This window comes from Lontra canadensis, unplaced genomic scaffold (genome assembly GCF_010015895.1).
Source record: "Lontra canadensis isolate GAN:19392208 unplaced genomic scaffold, GSC_riverotter_1.0 scaffold5, whole genome shotgun sequence".
NCBI classification, from domain to species: domain Eukaryota; kingdom Metazoa; phylum Chordata; class Mammalia; order Carnivora; family Mustelidae; genus Lontra; species Lontra canadensis.
Window position 1 is genome coordinate 14,449,681 of NW_022630999.1, and position 19,537 is coordinate 14,469,217.

The 19,537-nt window shown below is 42.7% G+C and overlaps 1 protein-coding gene across 2 annotated transcripts in view; it reads right to left on the reverse strand.

Moving 5' to 3' along the window:
• Positions 1 to 19,537, reverse strand: part of LOC116864169 (chondroitin sulfate proteoglycan 4-like) — a 65,904-nt gene that overhangs the window by 24,629 nt on the left and 21,738 nt on the right. For both annotated transcript variants that reach the window (XM_032851473.1, XM_032851471.1), the window contains 4 exons: positions 18,767 to 19,237; positions 14,259 to 14,435; positions 6,335 to 6,533; positions 2,803 to 2,934 (listed from right to left, as the gene is read on the reverse strand). In XM_032851473.1, the coding sequence (XP_032707364.1) occupies positions 2,803 to 2,934; positions 6,335 to 6,533; positions 14,259 to 14,435; positions 18,767 to 19,237 (979 nt within the window). The remainder of the gene's footprint in view (positions 1 to 2,802; positions 2,935 to 6,334; positions 6,534 to 14,258; positions 14,436 to 18,766; positions 19,238 to 19,537) is intronic.

Sequence of the window (19,537 nt, forward strand, 5' to 3'; positions counted from 1 at the left end):
AAAAGGAATACGATTTCCCTGATATTTCAGAACATATAGGTCAACTGGAGTCCGATAAGAGCAGCCAGAGCTGACAGCTGACACCTGCAGTCACAGAGGGAGGGGAGTACAGAGCCTCCCACTCCTCTCAGTCAAAGCTCTGCCGAATGGATGATCGAGGCAGAGGTCACTCAGAGCCTGCTGCCTGCAGGACCTGCCATGATGGGAGGGGGCAGTCCTCAGGGATGAGGGGGAGTACGGCATCTGTCATCATACCCCCACAACTTCACACAGCAGCAGGGACCAACATCCTCGGGCGGCCACTGTAGAAGCCAGCTGAGCAAGGCTCACTTGTGTCCCTGGAGAGAGGAGGGGATGCAGTCATCGGAGCCACACCCACACCAGGGACTTCCGAGGCAGAACCGAGTGGGCCCGCACCACTTGGGACATGAAGCTAGGAAAAGCCTCAATGACAACTGGACCCACTGACCCATAAGGTCCATTCCAACTCGAAAATCTGTGACTGCAGTTGTCATTCCCACCCCAACTCCGGTGGAGATTTTATCAAATGTAACAGCCACCTAATGGAGGTGCCCATGAAAATCCAACCTCCTTCCCACTGGCCAGGAGCTGGGGCTGGAAACAAGTCACAGCCAGGGAAGGGAGGGTAACTCGGAAACCAAGAATAACAGACCACAGGTGTTAGTTTGGGGGAAGCTTGGAGAAAGTTGCCACTTACTCGGGGCTGGGTCCAAATATTAGACAGAGGGCTAGGAAAATGATATGTTTTGCATAGTTCCACAAGAGTGACAAGGGAATTTGGGCCCCTTTCATATATTTTTCTTGCTGAACTAATGTTCAGTGAAACAGGTGCCAGAAACACAGAACTTCCTAAGCTGTAGTGGCTATAACTCTCCTTTAATCTAACACAACCGTCATCAATTATGAAACCAGACTTGAGCCAGAAGAGATGAAAAGTGTTTCATCTTTTGCAGATTTACTTTGATTTTAGAACACTTTTTTTTTTTTTTCTGGTAGATTACTGCCTTTTTCAGAAGATTGGGGTGTAGTAGTTTGCTTATTTTTAAACACTAAATGGCACCCTCGTTGCCTTGAAAAAAAAAAAAAAAAGATAGACACATCACAGTTATTCCCAGAGAAAAATTACGGAATATAAAAAGATTTTGGAATAGAAAAATCTGGGTTAACGTATCTTTAATTGGATTTTAATAAGATTTCTTTTCATGAGCTCAAGTGCTTTAGGCAACTAAAAATTGCAACATTTCTCCTCAGACACTGTGTTTCTGCTGAAGTTACAGTGATGTTTCTCCAGGTCTACCTTAGAAGGATGCGAGCTTTATGCGCCATTTACCGGTCGCACAGCTGAATGACATCATCTCTCTAAGCCACAAATCCCACCAGCTTCCTGTAAATGTATCACCTACCTCATGTGCGTGTAAGGAGTAAAAGACTAGTACTGTCCATGCCCAGCCCCGTGGACCTCAATTCTGGCTGTACTTCAGAACCACCTGGAACTCAAAAAATATGATGGCCAGGCCCAACAGGAGAGACTCGCCGTTCAACTGGGGTAAGGTAGGGCCAGGATGCAGCTGCTTTTAGAAGATTCCTGGTTGAGAACAACTGGGTTAGAGTGACCACGGAATAACCATAATGGATAAAGTGATTACTGTCTTTCTCCATCTCTGTTTGACTGGTAACACGTATCAAGTACACAAGTCACTGTGTAAGGGTTGGTTTTTTTTTTAAGATTTATTTATTTATTTATTTGACAGAGAGAGAGAGAGAGAGAGAGAGAGAGAGATCACAAGCAGGCAGAGAGAGAGGGGGAAGCAGGCTCCCCGCAGAGCAGAGAGCCTGATGCGGGGCTCGATCCCAGGACCTTGGGATCATGACCTGAGCTGGAGGTAGAGGCTTAACCCATTGAGCCACCCAGGCACCCCAGGTTTTTTTTTTTTTTTTTTTACTGTAATATAAATTTTATCTTTTTTCTATTCAATCTACCTCACTGCATTTTAAAAAAAATAACAAGTTTAAGTGTTTTTTTCTTTTTTCATTCCCCCTGCCACGGGGTAAGTCTTTCCCTATTCCTGCCACAAGGGCATTCAGCCAGAGGCTCACTTTGATTTTTCCATCTCACTAAACTGAGATTCTGGGCAAACAGCAATCCAGAGGCTTCAGGCCCCTGAAGCCAGCACTCAGTGAAATCCCTGATGTGCACATGGTTTCTATATTTAGAAAAAGAAAATCCAAGATCTTGATGATCACACAGAGCCTGGCTCTCCTTGCTTCATCAAGGACCCTAAGGAGAGAGTAGGGGAATGTGGATCATAGGCCTCCCTTCCCATGGCCCTTGGCCAGCGCCAGCACACCCTCTCTGCCGAACGAGAGAGGGGAAAGAGACGGGGGTGGACAGAGACAGCCTTGTGTTTGCCAAGTGCCTGCAAAGAGAGGATTCTTTCTGGACCTTTGTAACTGTTCTTGGTATCACTGTAAGGTAAACGATGACACTTTTTAACCTCGCAGGGAGCGCTTTCTAAATAAACTGAAAACCACTTCACCCCAAATGCGCTCAAGTTAAGATCTTACCTGGAGGGACGCCTGGGTGACTCAGTTGGTTAAGTGTCTGCCTTCGGCTCGGAGGCATGATCTCACAGTCCTGGCATCCAGCCCTGTGTCGGACTCCCTGCTCAGTGGGGAGTCTGCTTCTCCCTCTCCTTCTGCTGCCCTTCCTGCTTCTGTCCTCCCATACTCTCACCCTCTCTCTCAAATAAATAAGTAAAAATTAAGAAAATAAAATCTTACCTGGAAAGATGCTCAGTCCTCGGTTTACTTCTAAGCTAAGGGTCAGGGTTCGAGCGGTGATGCTAAAAATTTGTCGAGGTGCAAAGTTCAAACCATCGGTAACTTGAAAATTAAAGCCTCCTGACATGGGCCCTTCAAAAGAAGAATTACATTCTGGTCACTCTGGGTGTTGGGCAAAAGCCATCCACTTTCGCCCTCTCTCCCGCAAAGCAACCCCTATCAACTAGAGAAAGTGTTAATAGAGTCACTGAACTCCCCAAACCAAATACTGCCAAAATGTGATGCTAGAAGAACATTAATAAAGGTCTAAAATCCATACTTACCCGTCCCCCTTGCCCCATCCCCATGACTTAATAGAAGAAAGTGTTACCTCCAAGAAATTTAAAAAAAAAAATCTTTTTAAACATATTCACCACCTGCATTTTATTATTTTGGAATGCATGCATGTCATGTTCATGTACATACACACACACACGCACACACACACACACACACACACAAGCAATTTCTGAAATACTGATATGCCAAAAATCAAAACTAGGGGGAAGAAAATAACACTTAGCCCCTCCCTCCAAATAATTTCTAATTATTCACTGATCTCGAACTAGCTCTTTTCTCTAAGGTGGTAAAGAGCGGGGAAAGATCCAGGCCGGCTCTTGTTAAACTCCAGCAGGAAGAGAATTGTACTCCCACACTTCTGTCAAAGGGTTAGTGGTATCAATAAAGTTATAAATTAACTTATGCATGTAAGAGAAATTGAGACAGGCCCCCTATCGATCCCATTCCCAGGAGTGCTTTACCAGTCTGACTCACAAAGCACCAGGCGAGCTCATAATGTAGACAGCCTGATGTTCACATTCCCATCACCCTTTGAAAATGTTCAGCCAGCAGTAAATCTGGAGGCCCCCAGGTCTTTGCATCATGTAATGGGTAGAAATGTCCTCTTTGTTGCCTCAGGGACATGTGGCAGGGAACAAAGAAGGCAGGGTCAGACTCTGCAATTACGTACAAGTACTGCCTTAATAACACAATTTAATAAAGAGCTGGTCAATGGCTTGACAGCCTCTTGAGTTTCCGAGTCTTCACAAAAAAAGGCTACAGACTTTTAAAAAATTTCCCAATACACTCAAGAGTCATCGTTTTTAAAAAGAGAGAGAGAGAGAAAATTCGGAGTCAGCCTAATTTCGAACAGGGGCCCATGATCAAATTTTGTTTGTTTGCTTGTTTTTACTAGAAGTAGCACTCTGAAGTTGCATTTAATGAAACATGAGATGAGGAAGAGAATGCCTTCTGCCCCCAGGCACTTTCCACATTTCACGAATCCAGAAACAATGTGGAAACGGAATCAAAAGGGATCCTATCAAAATGCGTACTAGAATAGCATCCTGGGAATGCCCTAACTTATCAACACTATGACCTTAGAGAGGAAAGGAGGGAAACACGACAGGAGGGGAGACCTGCAGATTTTCTGTTGTGTAACCCCAGATCTTTCCAACAGTACTTTGCAAAGGGCAGCCTTACATGACATAGCCTCCCACATCTTGGTTTTATCAACCTACTTAGGTTGTTATCTGAAAAATGAGTTAGATGAGTGGTAGAGCACTTGGCAAATATAAATGCTAAGAGAGACTAATGAAACCAAAGCCTTTGTTTGGGGCTGATGATGGACAGATGTAGCAGGAGAACCAACTGGTCTCAGCAACAGCCTGGTCTGCTCGGGGCTCCAGCCACTTGGCGGGCCATTATGGCCTCTGTAGTCAGTTAGAGAATGTAATGGATTGATTCTCAAAGAGAATTACCTTTGACTTGCCTTCCTGCCTTTTTTTTTTTTTTAGGAGAAATTATTTCTTCTACCAGCCAAAAGTGAACATGGATCTGGTAGTGGACAAATAAATAAATCCAGAGAGCTAATTTTCATTTTAGTCCTACAAATAGCAAGTGCGCTTCTTTAACCTGCCCTGTCCTTCAGTGGGGGCGGCCGGCAGAGAAAGCACAGCTTCAGGGTCAGCGCAGCTTACTTAGTTCCGAGCCTTAGTTTCTTCATCTCTAAAATGGGGTCACTACTCCACATGGCTCAGAGGACTTGTGCAGAGTAAATGAAATGGGTCTCATGACTGAGCCGCCGGTGGCACCAGGGATGGCCAGAGACTCAAGGATTCCTTTTCCTTGCAAACTACATTGTTGTAGAAATCTGAAACTTCCCTTGGGGGAGTCTCCGGAGCCATTCTTTCCATTTTGATAATTCCTTAAAAAAAAAAAAAAATAACCTTACTAGGCCCTCATCTAAAAAGACTTGTATTGTTGGTATCTAATAATCAAAACCACACAAAATTGGAGGAAATTTCCTATTACTTCAGTACCTCTTTAAATGAATCGTATTTTATTAGTCAGCTCATCGGTACACATTTAAAAAATGAGAACATACCTACGTGGAAAAAATCACCCAGTCTAGAAACAAGACTTTGGTACCTATGTGGGGAGATTTAGTATCTCATCACAATAAAATTAACCCCATGGGTTCCCGGGCTATAGGCTTAGAACTACTAGTTGAGAGCATTCACATAGTAAATTATCTTCAGATTATTTGGGGATTCTTTGCATGAGCTGCAAAGATAATCAGGAAATCACTACATCTGAATTTAGAAGATTTTTTAGTCTTTATTTTCTTGAGTACATTTTTCTAAGAAGTTAAAAATGGCTGACCAGCTCTGACTGGTAGCTTTCCCATCATGCTCCCTGGCTCACAGCCCCTGCCCCCATTCCCTCGGCAGCTGGGGGAGTGGGCTCCTTCCGCTCTCCATCCGGTGACAGGGGCAGCCTGGAAACAAAGCCAGACTGGATCACCCCTTCCTCAGATTTACAGGATTACCGATTAACAGACAGAAGAAAAAAAGCCTTTTAATGTCCGGGTCTCTTAGGATTACAACTATCTTCATTCATTAGTTTATTCATGTGTTTATTTATTTAACAACTATATTTTGTTCACTAAAGTCTCCCTAGTGTCTGGAACACGACCTGGCTCATAAAAGATATTCAATATTATTTCATTCTTTCAACACATTTTTATTAAGCACCTGCTTGTTCTCCTCACTCTTTGAGGTGCCGAGAACCTCAGAGCAAAGGAAACAAAGATCCTGCTCTTGGTCACTCTGGTATAGAAGACAGAAAACAAACAAACAAACAAACAAACAAAGCAGTCTATGCTACAGTGGCAGGAAGTCAGGAAGGGATGGAGAGGGACAGAAAAGAGATGCTATTTTAATGGGTGGTCAGGAAAAGGCTCTTGGGAATGTTCTATTTGAGCCTAGACCTTACACGACCATGTGAGTAATCCAAGTGTGAGTTATAGGTACTCTCTGATGTTTGCTATCATCAGCCTTACTACAACGTGCCACTTAAAAAAAAAAATTATAGACCCCAGGAAGTCTTTAGATGACTTGTGGTTTTCAGTCGCAACTACTAGGTTTGATTATCATGTTAACCTCTGGTTGAAACATATTTTAGCTTCGCATTACTTTTCTCTATGACATACCCGTGTGTACAAACACTAGCTGGCCCTTGTTGATCTGAGCCTGGGTGAAGTTCTGGATGCTTCGGCTAGGAAAGGACTGGAGAGCCAAATGCCCATTGCTGGGTGGAGTGACCCAATAGGTGAGGTCCTGCGGGGAGGAGTCCTCGTCTTCCGCACAAAGGACACCCCTGGTGATCTCAGTTACAGAATTTGCCCATACCTTAAAAACAAGAGAAGCACAGATCTTGCAAAGACCATTTCTGATCATATCACATAAGTAAACCAGATAGTATGCTACTCTGGCCTCTTGCACAAAAATTTAGAAACTAAAGCAATTCGTTAGAGCTTTTAAAGCATGAAGATCTTCTTTTTTTTTTTTTTTTTTGAAGATTTTATCTATTTATTTGAGAGAGGGAGAGAGCATGAGCAGGGGGAGAAGTAGACTCCCTGCTGAGCAGGGACCGCCCCCCCCCAACCTCCCCCGCTCAAGCAGGGCTCTATCCCAGGATCCCAGGACCCTGGAATCATGACCTGAGCCAAAGGCAGAGGATCAACCGACTGAGCCACCCAGGCACCCCTAAAGCATGAAGATTGTCAATTCAAAACAGACACAGAATTAAATACCAGATGAAATTCAGGGCATGCTGTAGTGTTTGTTTAATTTTTGAGGTTTATAAGGTCTATAAGGTCTATAAATAAGGTCCCAATAAAAAACAGTATTCATAATTATTTCTTCAAAATTAATGATTTAAAGTGAATATTTATTTATATAAAGTATAATAACAATAAAAGCTGGTAGTAACCAAGCACCTTTTGCATGCCTGGCATATGCTAAGTATGGAAGCATAGGCTAAGATTCTCCATGGAGTCTCAGATCATCGTAGACCCTACCTCATAAGGTGGATTTAAGGACTGCTATTCATTATTTTAAGAAGTGGATAATTTCATCAGCTCTTAAATATTGCAATGCCTCCTGTGTGGCTAGCTCATCTACAACTATATCTGAGTAATAGTCTCTGTTTTCCAATTACATTTAAAATCTATTTCACTTGCCTAAACATCCTAGTTCCACAATTCATCATTTACTGGGCATCTATTATGTTCCGGTGCCTGTTCTGGGTGCCTGCAACCCATCAGTGAACAAAAGAGTCCTACCCTCACGGAGCCTACATTCCAACAAGAGGGGATGAAGGAGTACAGGGAAGAAACAACAGGCATAATAAAGGAATGAACTATAGTCTGTTAGAGGTTCATGGGCACCATGAAAAAATTTAAAATAAAGCCAAATAAGGGGCTCAGGAGTGGGAGAATGTTAAATCAGAGGCTCATTTGAGAAAACCTGGAAGGAGGTGAAAGAGGAGTCATGTGGATATCTGGGGAAGAACATGCAGGGAGAGGGAGAAGCCCTAAGGTGGGAGCAAGCTTCATCCACCTGAGGGCAGCAAGAAGGTCAGTATGGCAGGAACAGAGCAAGTGAGAGGAGGAGGACAAGAAGATGAGTCAAAAGTGTAACGGAAGGGCAAATCCGGCAGGATCTTGACGGTCACTGTAAGAATTTTGGCTTTTACTTGAGTGCAATGGGGCATCGTCATGGGGCTTTTGGGGAGAAGTAACTTGGTCTTAACAGAACCCTGTGGCTTCTGTGTCAAGAACAGACCATGGAAAGGCAGGGGTAGAAGCAGGGACACCAGTTAGGAGGTGACTATAGTAATCCTGGAGAGAGATGAGAGAAGAGAGTGGCCCAAATTTGTTGAGGTGGTAAGACGTGGTCGAATTCTGGGTGTGTGTTGAAGGGGAAGCCAACGGTGGTGGGGTGGGGGGGATCTGATGGATCAGATGTGGTGAGGTGTGGAAGAAGGCAAGGGGGCAGAATGGCTCCATGACGGGGACCTCAACACCTAGAAGGACAGGGTTACCACCAGCTGAAATGAGGAGAGCTGCGGAGGGGGTGGGTTCTCGAAGTAAGATCAGGAGTTCAGTCGTGAACATGTTGAGCTGAAAACAGGTACTTAGACACTGAATCCCATTTGAAGGAAGGAGGCTCTTTCGAGTTTCTATAATCATGCAGTCACATGGTATTTCACGAACACTAAAAATGGGTGGCATTATCACTCACTAAATTTTCACATTTCTATCTGTATTTATAAATGTCTTCCCTTATAGAAACACCATGCACATTTTCAAGCTTATGTCATTCTGTGCTCTCTGACTAGAACCTTATCATCTTCTATGCTTGATACCAACCTATTTAAAAATTCAATCCTGAGTGATTTAATAGTTACCTCTCTGATCTAAAAGACTGTTTTCTTTAGTAGCATAGGGAGTTTATGAAATATCTTAATTCATGCTCACTTATTCCTAATAACTATTTAAACAGAATTTAAGAAAGGAATATCAGAAATTATATAAGATTCCTAACTTTTCATGTGAGGCACAACATGCCACGTTAGCTATGTAACCTTGGGCACATGTCTTAATTTCCCTGTGCCTTAATTGCCTCATTAGTAAACTAGGAATGATAGAATTATTATATATAATGAGTGATTTAAGATATGTAAAGTACTTAGAACAAGCTTCACCTGGCAGATAGTAAGAATTCAATAACTATTAGCTCTATGATATCCCATATTCTTCACAGATTCAGTTCTGAGGATTAATATAATTTTTTTAAAACATTACTTAAATGTCATTTGGGGTGTCATGATTATGATTATTGGAACCGTTCTATAACATGCACGGTAGGTTTTGTTTAATCCTCTCCATAATTTGGGGTGGGCTAGTTCATCTGTTTCATGATGGTATTGTCGATGGATGTTCCTGTATCTTGGCTTTTGGAATATGGCCACTGAGGATTTTTCAGCCCTAAACTCTAAGGGCATCAATTCTTTAACAGCTACCAGAAATGCTCATCAACCTAATGTTCAAATCATAAGGTTTTGGTCTTCAGTTAATCCATGGAAAGGCTACAGTGTTTATAAAATATATAATTGGACTATTTAACAAAATTCCATGGCCACTAATTCTACTTTTCCACTTTTCGTATTTTAAAATCCATTCGAGTATGTTTTTTTCCTTTCTTTAAGAACTCACGCTGATTTGGAAACGTACTGCCATGCTTGTCTCGTGACTCTGAGATGCTCATTTTTTCCAGCACCATGCACACAAAAGCTGAATGAAGCACGTTTTCCACGGCAGCTACTCCTCTGTGCAACTCTGCTTTTGCCCCTTCTTGCTTCTGGAATATACTATCTTTCAAAACAACTGGAAAACCTGCCACTCAAAACAACAGCTAGTAACTTGAGGTCTTTATTTCCACTCCAACCAGATTTAGTTCAATTAACAGCCCCACTCTTTGGGTGAGGCTCGATTGAGAGCAAAGTCCTTGGCCATAGCCACTTCAGGTAGATGGGGAGAAGAAAAACAAAGATTGAAACTTGAATGTGGAATTCCAAGTAATCCAATGTCCAAGAGACATAACAGTTTAAGGAATACATACCTGAAAAAAAATTAGCACCTCAATTGGAACACATCTTTAAAAATTCAACTTTAACTTATAAACGGAAGGTCAATGGGATTGAGAAACCTAATTATAATCCAGTATAATCCTAATTATGATTCTAATGTTTAAAAAAAACAGACCTTTGTTTTGAGTTTCAGATGAGGAATGTGAAATGTTTATAAAATTACTATCCCACTCTCTGACCCTTCTAAGCTTCTGTCAAAATCTCTGGCTTTGCTGCCTTAATTCGTCCATGGTCCCTGGCTCTCAACGCTCTTTTTAGTGACGACAAGTGCTTATCAGAAACAAACAAATGATTCTATTTTTGGTATAAAAGACAACAACAAAATAAAATGTACAGTATTGAAAGCCAAAGTTGAAAAACAGGAAAATGAAGCCCTCTTGTGGACACAAATACATTTGATCAGGTATGCACCAAAATTTCTGGTGATGCTTGAATACAAAAGTACTCAGTAGAATATATTTCAGAGTAAAATGCAAAGGATTCATCAGAGTTGGTCTAATCCCAATTCCTAACTCCAGTTTGTCATGACGGAAATGATTTTCTGTACCACTGAATGACTTTGGAGACCAGCCAGCCACAGGTTCTGTGGCTAAATGAAATGTTTAAAGTACATCAGGAGAAACAAGTGTTAGGTTATGCTGGGACAGAATGGTTAATGTCCAGATTTCTGCCTTTAAACTCCTATCCAGAGTCTGAGATGCTATCAGCTGGTCTACCCACTAGGCTCCCACTTCCTTTTCCCAGGTAAACTACAGATAACCCTTCTTGCCACTTGCTCCAAGCTCTGATGACAAGTAAGGAGTGTGGGTAGTCATATGGGATAATCTGAAGGTCTTGAGAATGTTCTGTTTGAAAAGTCAAAGCATAAAATCCCACAACTATGGTGGTTAATTTTGTGTCAAGTTGACTAAGCTGCAGGGTACCCAGATATTTGGTTAAACATTATTCTGGGTATTTCCAGGAGAATGTTTTTGGATGAGATTAACATTTAAATCAGTTGACGGAGTAAAGCAGAATCACTCTCCCTTATGTGGGTGAGGCTCATACAATCAGTTGAAGACTTAAGTAGAAAAACAAAACGCAAAAACTGATCCTTCTGTGAGTAAAGGGAATTCTTTTCTGTCTGACTGCCTTTGAACTGGGACATCAGCTCTTCTTGTTGACCTTCATATGGGAACCCAGCCCTTGGCTCTCCCGGGTCTCTAGCCTGCTGACGAAGCCTACAGATCTTGGAATGTGCCCACCTCCATAATCACATAAGCCAGTTCCTCGTAATAAATCCAGATATATGTATTTTTACATACGCATGCAGTAGTCCACAACTCAGTCATGGTTTTGCTGTCAAGGAAGAGGAGGCTCAGAGAAATTTTGCTCAAGTTGAGCAATTTACAAACCTTGAACTCTGGTCTTTGAACTTTAACCCAGAACTTTTAAGGCAGAGAATGCGATTCTTACCAGATAAATAAGTGAATAACTGAGAGAGAGCCAGAGTCGAATGACCACATCCATTGAAACTGGGAAGTTGTACTCTTCTGGACTAGATCCAGGCTCTCCAGGGGAAGAAGGTAAGAATAAAGGAAATGGCCCTTGCCCCCAGCGACTCTTCCCTTTTTTTGAGAGAAACACTCAGGAATCAAGGATGCGGGCAGGGGTGGGAGCAAACTGCCTGAGCAAGCTCAAGGTTCTTGGCAGAGACTGTATTTCCTTAATTTAAAGAGAAGACGGAGACAAAGGCTAGCATACACACATTCTTCCTCTCACAATTTAATGTTCTGGAGATCTTAAATTGACAGGAATATTTCAATATAATAAAGCTATTATTAAGTTGATGGTGCCTCTTATAACGAACGGTGACTCTTATAACGAGCGGTACCTCAGAACGGAAAGCCAAACCCACAATTCCTTTCCAGAAGGAAGCCCAAGAGTTCACTGCTTTATTCCTTGGTCTTCCTCACCCACAGTGGGCTCCTGCTCTTCTCCCATGATCAGTCTACATTTTAGGTCTGTCCCCTGGATCTTTCTCATCCTACAGTTTTGCACCACAGGGCAAAGTGCCCAAATCCTCGGCTGAAGTTCCTGGGCGAACACGTATGTGTTCGGTACAACTGCTGTGGACCTACTCCCTGAAGTCCACATGAGCGGGAGCAAGAAGCCCCGCAGCTTTGGGGCTTTTTTCTTCCTAATGAAGACAGCCCTTGACCACATGAATGCACTGAGAGAGCTCGAGGCAGTCATGGGTAGCAGGCAAAGTGGCAGAGCATGGTAGTGAGACAGCCAGACTTTCCACTCCTTCCCCTGGTGCCGCGCTGGGCCTCGGTGCTCCCATGAGGAGGAGGACATCAGTAACATCTGGTGCTCTGTAGGACTGTGAAAATGACACCACTTCCGGAAGATGTCCAGTACTGTACTCCATAAGCAATAATAAATGTAAACTTTTATAACTATAATATAAAATAATAAAATAATATAAAAATATAAACTTTTATAACTGTGCTTAATAATCCTGGACACCTCCGATCCCTCCCTCGAGCCAACAATGTAGCGCTTAGATTGCTTTGCTAAGAATGAGTTCAGGAGATGGAAACACCCCAAGAATCTGTGAGAACAGAGGAAGGCCTACAAATGGGATCAACTAGAATGTCCAATTCCCAGGCTGTCTGGACAAGGACTGTGGAGTAAACGCAGGATAAAGTGACACGTTCTGAAGGTATCAACGCCCTTAGTTTTTTACTTAACCCATAGAGGCCGAAAAATGAGCCGAGCCATAAAATAACATAAAGCACTAAAAAGTCCGTTCCTAAATCCAATTATATTGAGCAAATAAAAGATTTTTAAAAACCCCAGCCTGTTTCCATGTTTAACAACATAAAGTTTTCTAGTGAAGTTAGCCCTGGTAAGTTCTATTCCTATCTACCTTCTGACTACCCAACTTCCTCTGGACTTCTAAAGAATCTATTATTAGCTAGTGACCCTCATGAGTGGTGTAAACAAGGCTGAAGTTGTCAAAAACGTGTGTGGGAAGATTTGTTTTTAATAAATTTCAAAGTGAACACCTTCAGATTCCCGTGTCTGGGCATACCCGATGAATGTGTCCCCTAGAGGCTGAAATGTGTGAAGGGTCAAGGATTCTTCCAGAAATGCAGCTCTCCTAAAGAAAGAAAGAGCCAAGGCAAAAGCCTGGTTTCTGAAACATGGGCCAGTATTGGTGGGAAATTGACAGTTTATACTTTCATTTACTCATCTGTTCAACAAATATTTCTTATTTATTATGTGTCCATCATTGCTGGAGAGAGCCTGAAAAGGAGCTTGGACAAGTCACTGGGCTCGTGTGCTGTCACTCTGTCCTCCCCTGTCATTCAGCTGTCAGGCAATTTCCTCATCTGTCCAAAGAAGGAAATGGTAACACATCTCTCAGTGAGCTATAAGCCCTTAGAGTGATACCTGGCACACAATTATGGCTAGCAATTATTTTGTGAGCATTTGCTATTATAATAGCTACAACTCTTCTCCAAGCCAGAACAAATTCATGCCCAAGTCCTTAGAAGAAGGGACAGTTAGAAGGAGTGGTTTAAGACCAAGACAATCTACTGGGTGAAAGCTTTGGGATACTTGAGTGTAAACTGACACAAATGGGTTCACCAGCATTGACATCAGTATGCTGGTGTGGGAGAAGATGGCGCCATAAGAGCCAGAGGAACTCCTACGCATCAAGCCCTTTGTGTGGCCAATAGAAGCCATGACATTGCTTCAGGGCCCCAGATCAGGACAGGAGCCAAATGGTGGACATCATGTGATTGCCAAAACATGTTTATCTGTGAATGCCTAAGAAGCACCCCCAGGGGATTCTCAGAAAAAGTGAAGGGTGACAGAAGTTCCCAGAAACAGCAAAATACCCTCACATGACTGTACAGTGGTTTTTTTAAAATCCTGATACTGCTATAAGCCTTGGAGTTTTTCAGTAATAATGCTACCATTTATTGAGTCCCAACCACATGTCAGGAAGTGTGGGAGAGTTTTACATCATTTTCTCTCTTACTCCTCACAACTCTGCTTCTATTTCCCACCACCTCAATTAAAGCGCACTGAAGGACTAAATAAATTGCCCAAGGTCACACATTCAATACCAGGGAGGTGATTCTCACCTTCCCACCCTAACTAGAAAAGGCTGTGCTTCGGGAAATACAGTGCAAATGACACCCACTCAAGAGAGACAACACGCCAGGAACTCAATGGGATTCCTCATCTCCCAACAGTTACCCAACAGAATGTCCCCATAAGAACTGCCATTTATTTAAAACCAGTAGGAATGTGTTAATCATGCATACATAGTCATATTATTTAACATTAGAAACAACATGAAAGAAAATCAAATGGGTAGTCCCAATGTTATTATGATAAATCAAAAAGCACGGAGCACCTACCTGAAGGATTTTGTTGGCTGTTATCACCGGAGCCTCATCATTTACTGATTCCACAGTTACAAAAAGAGTTCGGGGCAAGCTCTGTTTTCCAAGTTCTGAGCTATTTGCAAAGACGGTGAAATCATCAAGAAGCTCCTCGCTACCATCATGCATGTAGTAAATCAATTCATTTTCCACCTATAACCACCAACAACAAAAATCACCAACTTACTGAAATGTGATTTAAAAATATGAAAATATAAAAATGTGAATCAATTACTATAATCCCAATTTTTATGTCTCTCTAAAACACAGGAGCATGGGTTCATCCTAGGAGGTCTGATTCTGAGTGTAAATTATGATGGGAGGGCTAGTTTTCATGAAGTGATGCCACGTCCTAGGAAAAAGTTGAAAGAGGAATGGAACAACGCAGCAGACGGTGTAGGAAAGAGAGCACTGGACTGGTAATCAGGAGACGAGAGTCAAAGGCTATTTCTAACACGGAAATATGCTCTAGGTAAGTGATCCAATCCAGCTGTCCTTTCCATGGAACGGCACCCACTAAAATTCAGACTCTACTTGTTTACTTACAGTGACTAATTTGGAGTTGCAGATTACTTTGCTAGACAATTCAGAATGTTAGGTTTAGGCTCCGAAGCTCCTACCCTTCTACCCATTTGTTGGATTTTGTTGTTTGAAGACATCTGGAGTAGGGCAACTATTAAGTTACCCCAGACTTCTCTTTTCTGAACTAAGCATGCCTTATTCCTTTAACTGTTCTTTGTATGAGAGACTATACATGTAATCTCCTACTTCTGTTCCTCCTTCAGAACACACTCATTTTTTGGGTGCATCTCTTAGCGGATGCGAACCATAACTAGCTATCGAACTAGCTATAGAAATAGCTATCTTCTGTGGACAGAATATAGGAAAATATATCAAAATCAAATTTCTATCAAGGCAGATTTTCCTTACTGTAATAACACAAATGAAAACATTCACTTTTATCCCTGTTAGATTTCATTTTCTAATTTTCATTCTGAAATGGTTATCAAATGAATTAATTACTCCTCTTGGATTTGTAATAACCACAAATTTGATCAGAATGCCTCTCATGTCTTCAAGGCTCTGATGGAAAATACTGAAGAGCACAGGATCATAATTAGAGATGAAGAGAATTTCAAAGCTAGAAGGAAAGTTGGCTTCAGTGAGTCTGTGACTCAAACGCAAAATGGCAGAGAACTTCCAAAGCCCAACAGGAGTAGCTGAACTTCTGAAAAAGTCTCTGGGGTTGTGTTTGTTTTGATAAAATACTGCCAGAAATTTTAACAGTTCAACTTTGGCCGTTCCTATGGTGCACTTCCTTTGAGCAAATACTTTTGATCTTTCGGAGGTGCTTCTGACAAGAGTTGAAAAGTTCAGGAAGAGTCTCAAGGGAAAGTTGTGGCCCTTTGTCTACAGGTGCTATGAGAATTTCTTTGGAGTTCCGTGGGCAGAGGAGTTCCAGACCACAGGCCTGACCACAAGTTCTGAAACACGCTGTTTTAAGCTACTTGAAAACAAACACAGAAGATGGCATTGATCAGAATGTGAGAGAATTTGTATTTAAAATGCTTTAGGAACCTAGAATTTAATACAGGTTGCCTCCTCGGTACCTTTCCTGGAGAAATAGAGCATTTCTTCAAAGGAGTGGCACGCCCCCAAGTTATATGCCATTTAATATGTATTAACGTAAAAGTAAAGAGAAGATTTGGTGGGGGGTCGCTTATTTCTCAACTTCCAACACTAGAAAAATATATGGGGACCTGAAATTAAAAGATATCATAAACCTGTAGAAAATCTTGGAAGACTGAAAAGTGTTTGGTTCCCTCTCACCAGTCATGTTCAGGGCGGTGTCGTGCCTCTGCTCACTTTCTCCCTCCCTCCTTGCTCCCCATCTCCCCCGGGGTTAAAGGTGAAGTAGAAGACCCTCCCATGCTGGACCTCCCTAACCTCATTCTCAGCTGTCTCCCCTCCCCCACCTGTGGTCCAGCCCCACTAAACCCCTGGCTGCTCCCCACCCAGCTGTTCACTCGCTCTTCCCTCTGCCTAAATACCCTCCCTCCGCGTCCATGTGGATCACCCACCCATCCCCTCCTCCAGGTGTCTGCTCAGATGCTGCCTTGTCAATGGGACCTCCCCTGACCGCTTGATCTCGTACATACACAACACTGAAGGCTCTAGCATTTCCCAGCTCCCTTTCCTGCTTTATTTTTCTCCATCACACTAATCTTCACTCAAGATGCCTTCCATTCCACTTACTTATTTTTTCTATTGTCTCTCTCTGCCTCCTTCTTTCTCCTACTCGGGCATTACAGCACGGAGTGATGCTGGGTTTGTTCACCCTGTATCCCCACTACCTAAAACTGGCGTGCCTGACACATAACAGACACTCAGAAACGATCTGCTGAATGAATGAAGGGCTAACATTGCCACGGGCTCCTCCAAGCCACTAAACACTATAGCCACCAACTGTTAAGGGTTAGTGCTGCTTTACATGAGAACAACGATGTCGCAAAGCCTGGAGACCTTAGAGTCATACAGGAAGAGAAAGCATGAAGGGGTCATCTGGAAGAGCCGGGACCTTGACTGTGAACAAGGCTACACAATACCATAGATCCTAGAGGGAACATACATACTTGACATAGAGATTTCAACCAACTATTCTAAACACATACTTCATACAAAGCACAATCCATAATGAATTGGCCAAGACAGGACTCAAATTTAGTGCTTGGTCTCTCAGTTAGCATCCCTGAGGTAAACAGTAGTAAATTCAACTTGCACCAGAGCGAGTGGTCATCTTGGATGGTTTGTCCTGCCTTTGTGAAGGAAGCCATGATGAAGAGATGCCCACAGGAATTCACTAAAGGATCACCGTCCCCGGATCCCCAGCAGAGAAGCACTGATTTCCAAGGTTATTTCCAGCCCTCAGGATTCTCTGCTTCTAACCACGGCTCCCTAATGCCTCCTGGTTCAGTCTAACCCTCCTGACGTATAATTCAAGACTCTCCCCAGTCTGGCCTCAGTTCTCTCTGCCGCTCCTGAACCCACCTGCAAGTCTTGTGGGCTATTTCCCTGCCCCTGGAACCTACTCCCTTTAATGCCTCCGTATCCTTGGCTATGCTGTTGCCTTTGCTCATGTTGCTTTTTGTTGTTGTTGTTCCTCGTTTCTCCTCGGTTACCTCCCTGCTCTTTCCTTCTTTCCTCAAGTCTTGCTTAAGCATTATTCCCTCTGTGAAGTCTTCCCTATTCTCTTCAATCATAGTCAGACACGCCACTCTGCACTTCCTTAGCGCCACCGTGAGAAGGCTCTGCGAGGCCTTGGAAGGGTGTACTTAGAGCAAAGCTTGTGTGCCTATTGCCCCCATCCCCCAGCATCTCCTGAGGGCAAGGGGTATGGCTCCTTACCATGGCAACCTTGCACAGCAACTTGAACAGAAGGGTTTAGCAAATCAGTTCAAGTCCGTTGATAAGATGGAATCCTTAGAAGCAAAATAAAGCAGCCCACATGGGTTTATAGCTAACTGGACAAAGGTACCTGGAGATGCCAGGTTGGTGTTAATGGCTTCCAACCTGAGGAGTGCACATTCCCAGGAGCTTACACAGGAAATGGTGGCAAGCTACTTTCAACCTTGAGAAAGTAACGGACATCATTCTTTTATTCATGATAAGAAAGCCAAATGTCACACTAATACCAACCTAGCCCAAAGCAAAGAAAAATGACAGCAGCCCTGAGTGGAGCAGTTATTTTACGCTGAACGCCAGACTGGAAGTTGTGTCCTGCTGCTTGACTGTGAGGACTGGGCCATTCAGCCATTGCTCACTGCGCTTACGTAGGGCATGGCACAGAGTAGGCACTCTGTCAGCGTCTGTTAACTGAATAATGGAATGACTAGATGAGTAGACCCACTAACGACTAAAGTGCGACCGCGATAACTATTCAGGTGTAACACTTCGAGTGGGACTGACAGTGTGGACCTCCTCCAGCAAGGGGCAGCCAGGGTGGCACAAGGGACTAGAAACCCGTGACTTAGTAACCAAAGTGGGAGAACCTAGAGATGTTTCACCTGAAGAAGATAAAGTCCAAGGGAACTTGATAACTTTTTCTTTCAAATATTTAAAGAGATTTCAGGAAAGGAGGTATGACTTGTGCTGTGAACTATCAGAGTCAGGACTTAGAGAAGTGTCTGAGTGACTTCAGGACTAAAAGAGTTTGAAAGAACTTTCTAACAATTGAAATATTTTTAAACCGGAAGTGCCCATTGCATGAAGTAGTGAGTTTTCCACCACTGAATACACTGAAGCAATGGCTAGATAACCTTTTTATGGGGTTACCATGGAAAGGGCTTCTAGCATCTGTTAGGAGGTTAAACTAGATATTCTTTCAAGTCTCCTCACTCCTGAGAGTCCATTAATCTAAATAATGAATAGCATTTTTTTCTCTTATCCCACATGCCCAAATGTATTAACTAACTGAGAATTATTACCTGTTTCCTGGTAAACTTCATTAGCTGTACTCTTGGAAAATCAGAATTTTCAACATAACCATGTTTTGGTGGTTTGAGTAGAACAAATTCACAATCAACTCCCTCAAAATATTTGTTTGGGATTTTGAGATGGTCTTCCAGAAGTGCTTTGGAACCTCCTTCTCGGACTGTGAAATTTTGTACCTCCAGAGGAATCCGCTTAGGGACGATATCCACTAAAATTTCAATTCCATCCACAGCTTGGAAACCATTCACCATATCCAGCAAAAAACGGTCGTGTTGTTGGTCAGGAGCTGTCTGCACATAAAGAATAGCCCCATCATCAATTTCCTGTTGTGTAAAAATCAGAGGGGACTTTGCATCGGCACCGAAGCTCCCTTCTTCTGGTAAAGATTTCTGGAGGTTTCCATGCATCGGTGGAACTCTGACAGTGAACGTTGCCTCAGAAGTAATATTATCTTCATGGATAGTCTGGAGTTCATATATGCAATACACAGACACAGAAAGGAAAATAGGTCAGTACTCACAAAAGTCAAGATCCTTGACGAACAAAATGGTTCTCTATTAATGCCAAAAATTGTCTTAAATTACTATCAGGGTTGATACAGAGTTTAAGCCTGGGTCTGTTCTGGTGACCATGTCAATATTTGCATTTAGCCGTGGTTGCAAAGAAAAGTTATGGTCTACAACACTTGACTCACTACTAGTGCATTAACAAGGCGTCATTCACAGCAGCAAGACTACCCAGGACTCAGCCAGTTGACTTAAAAG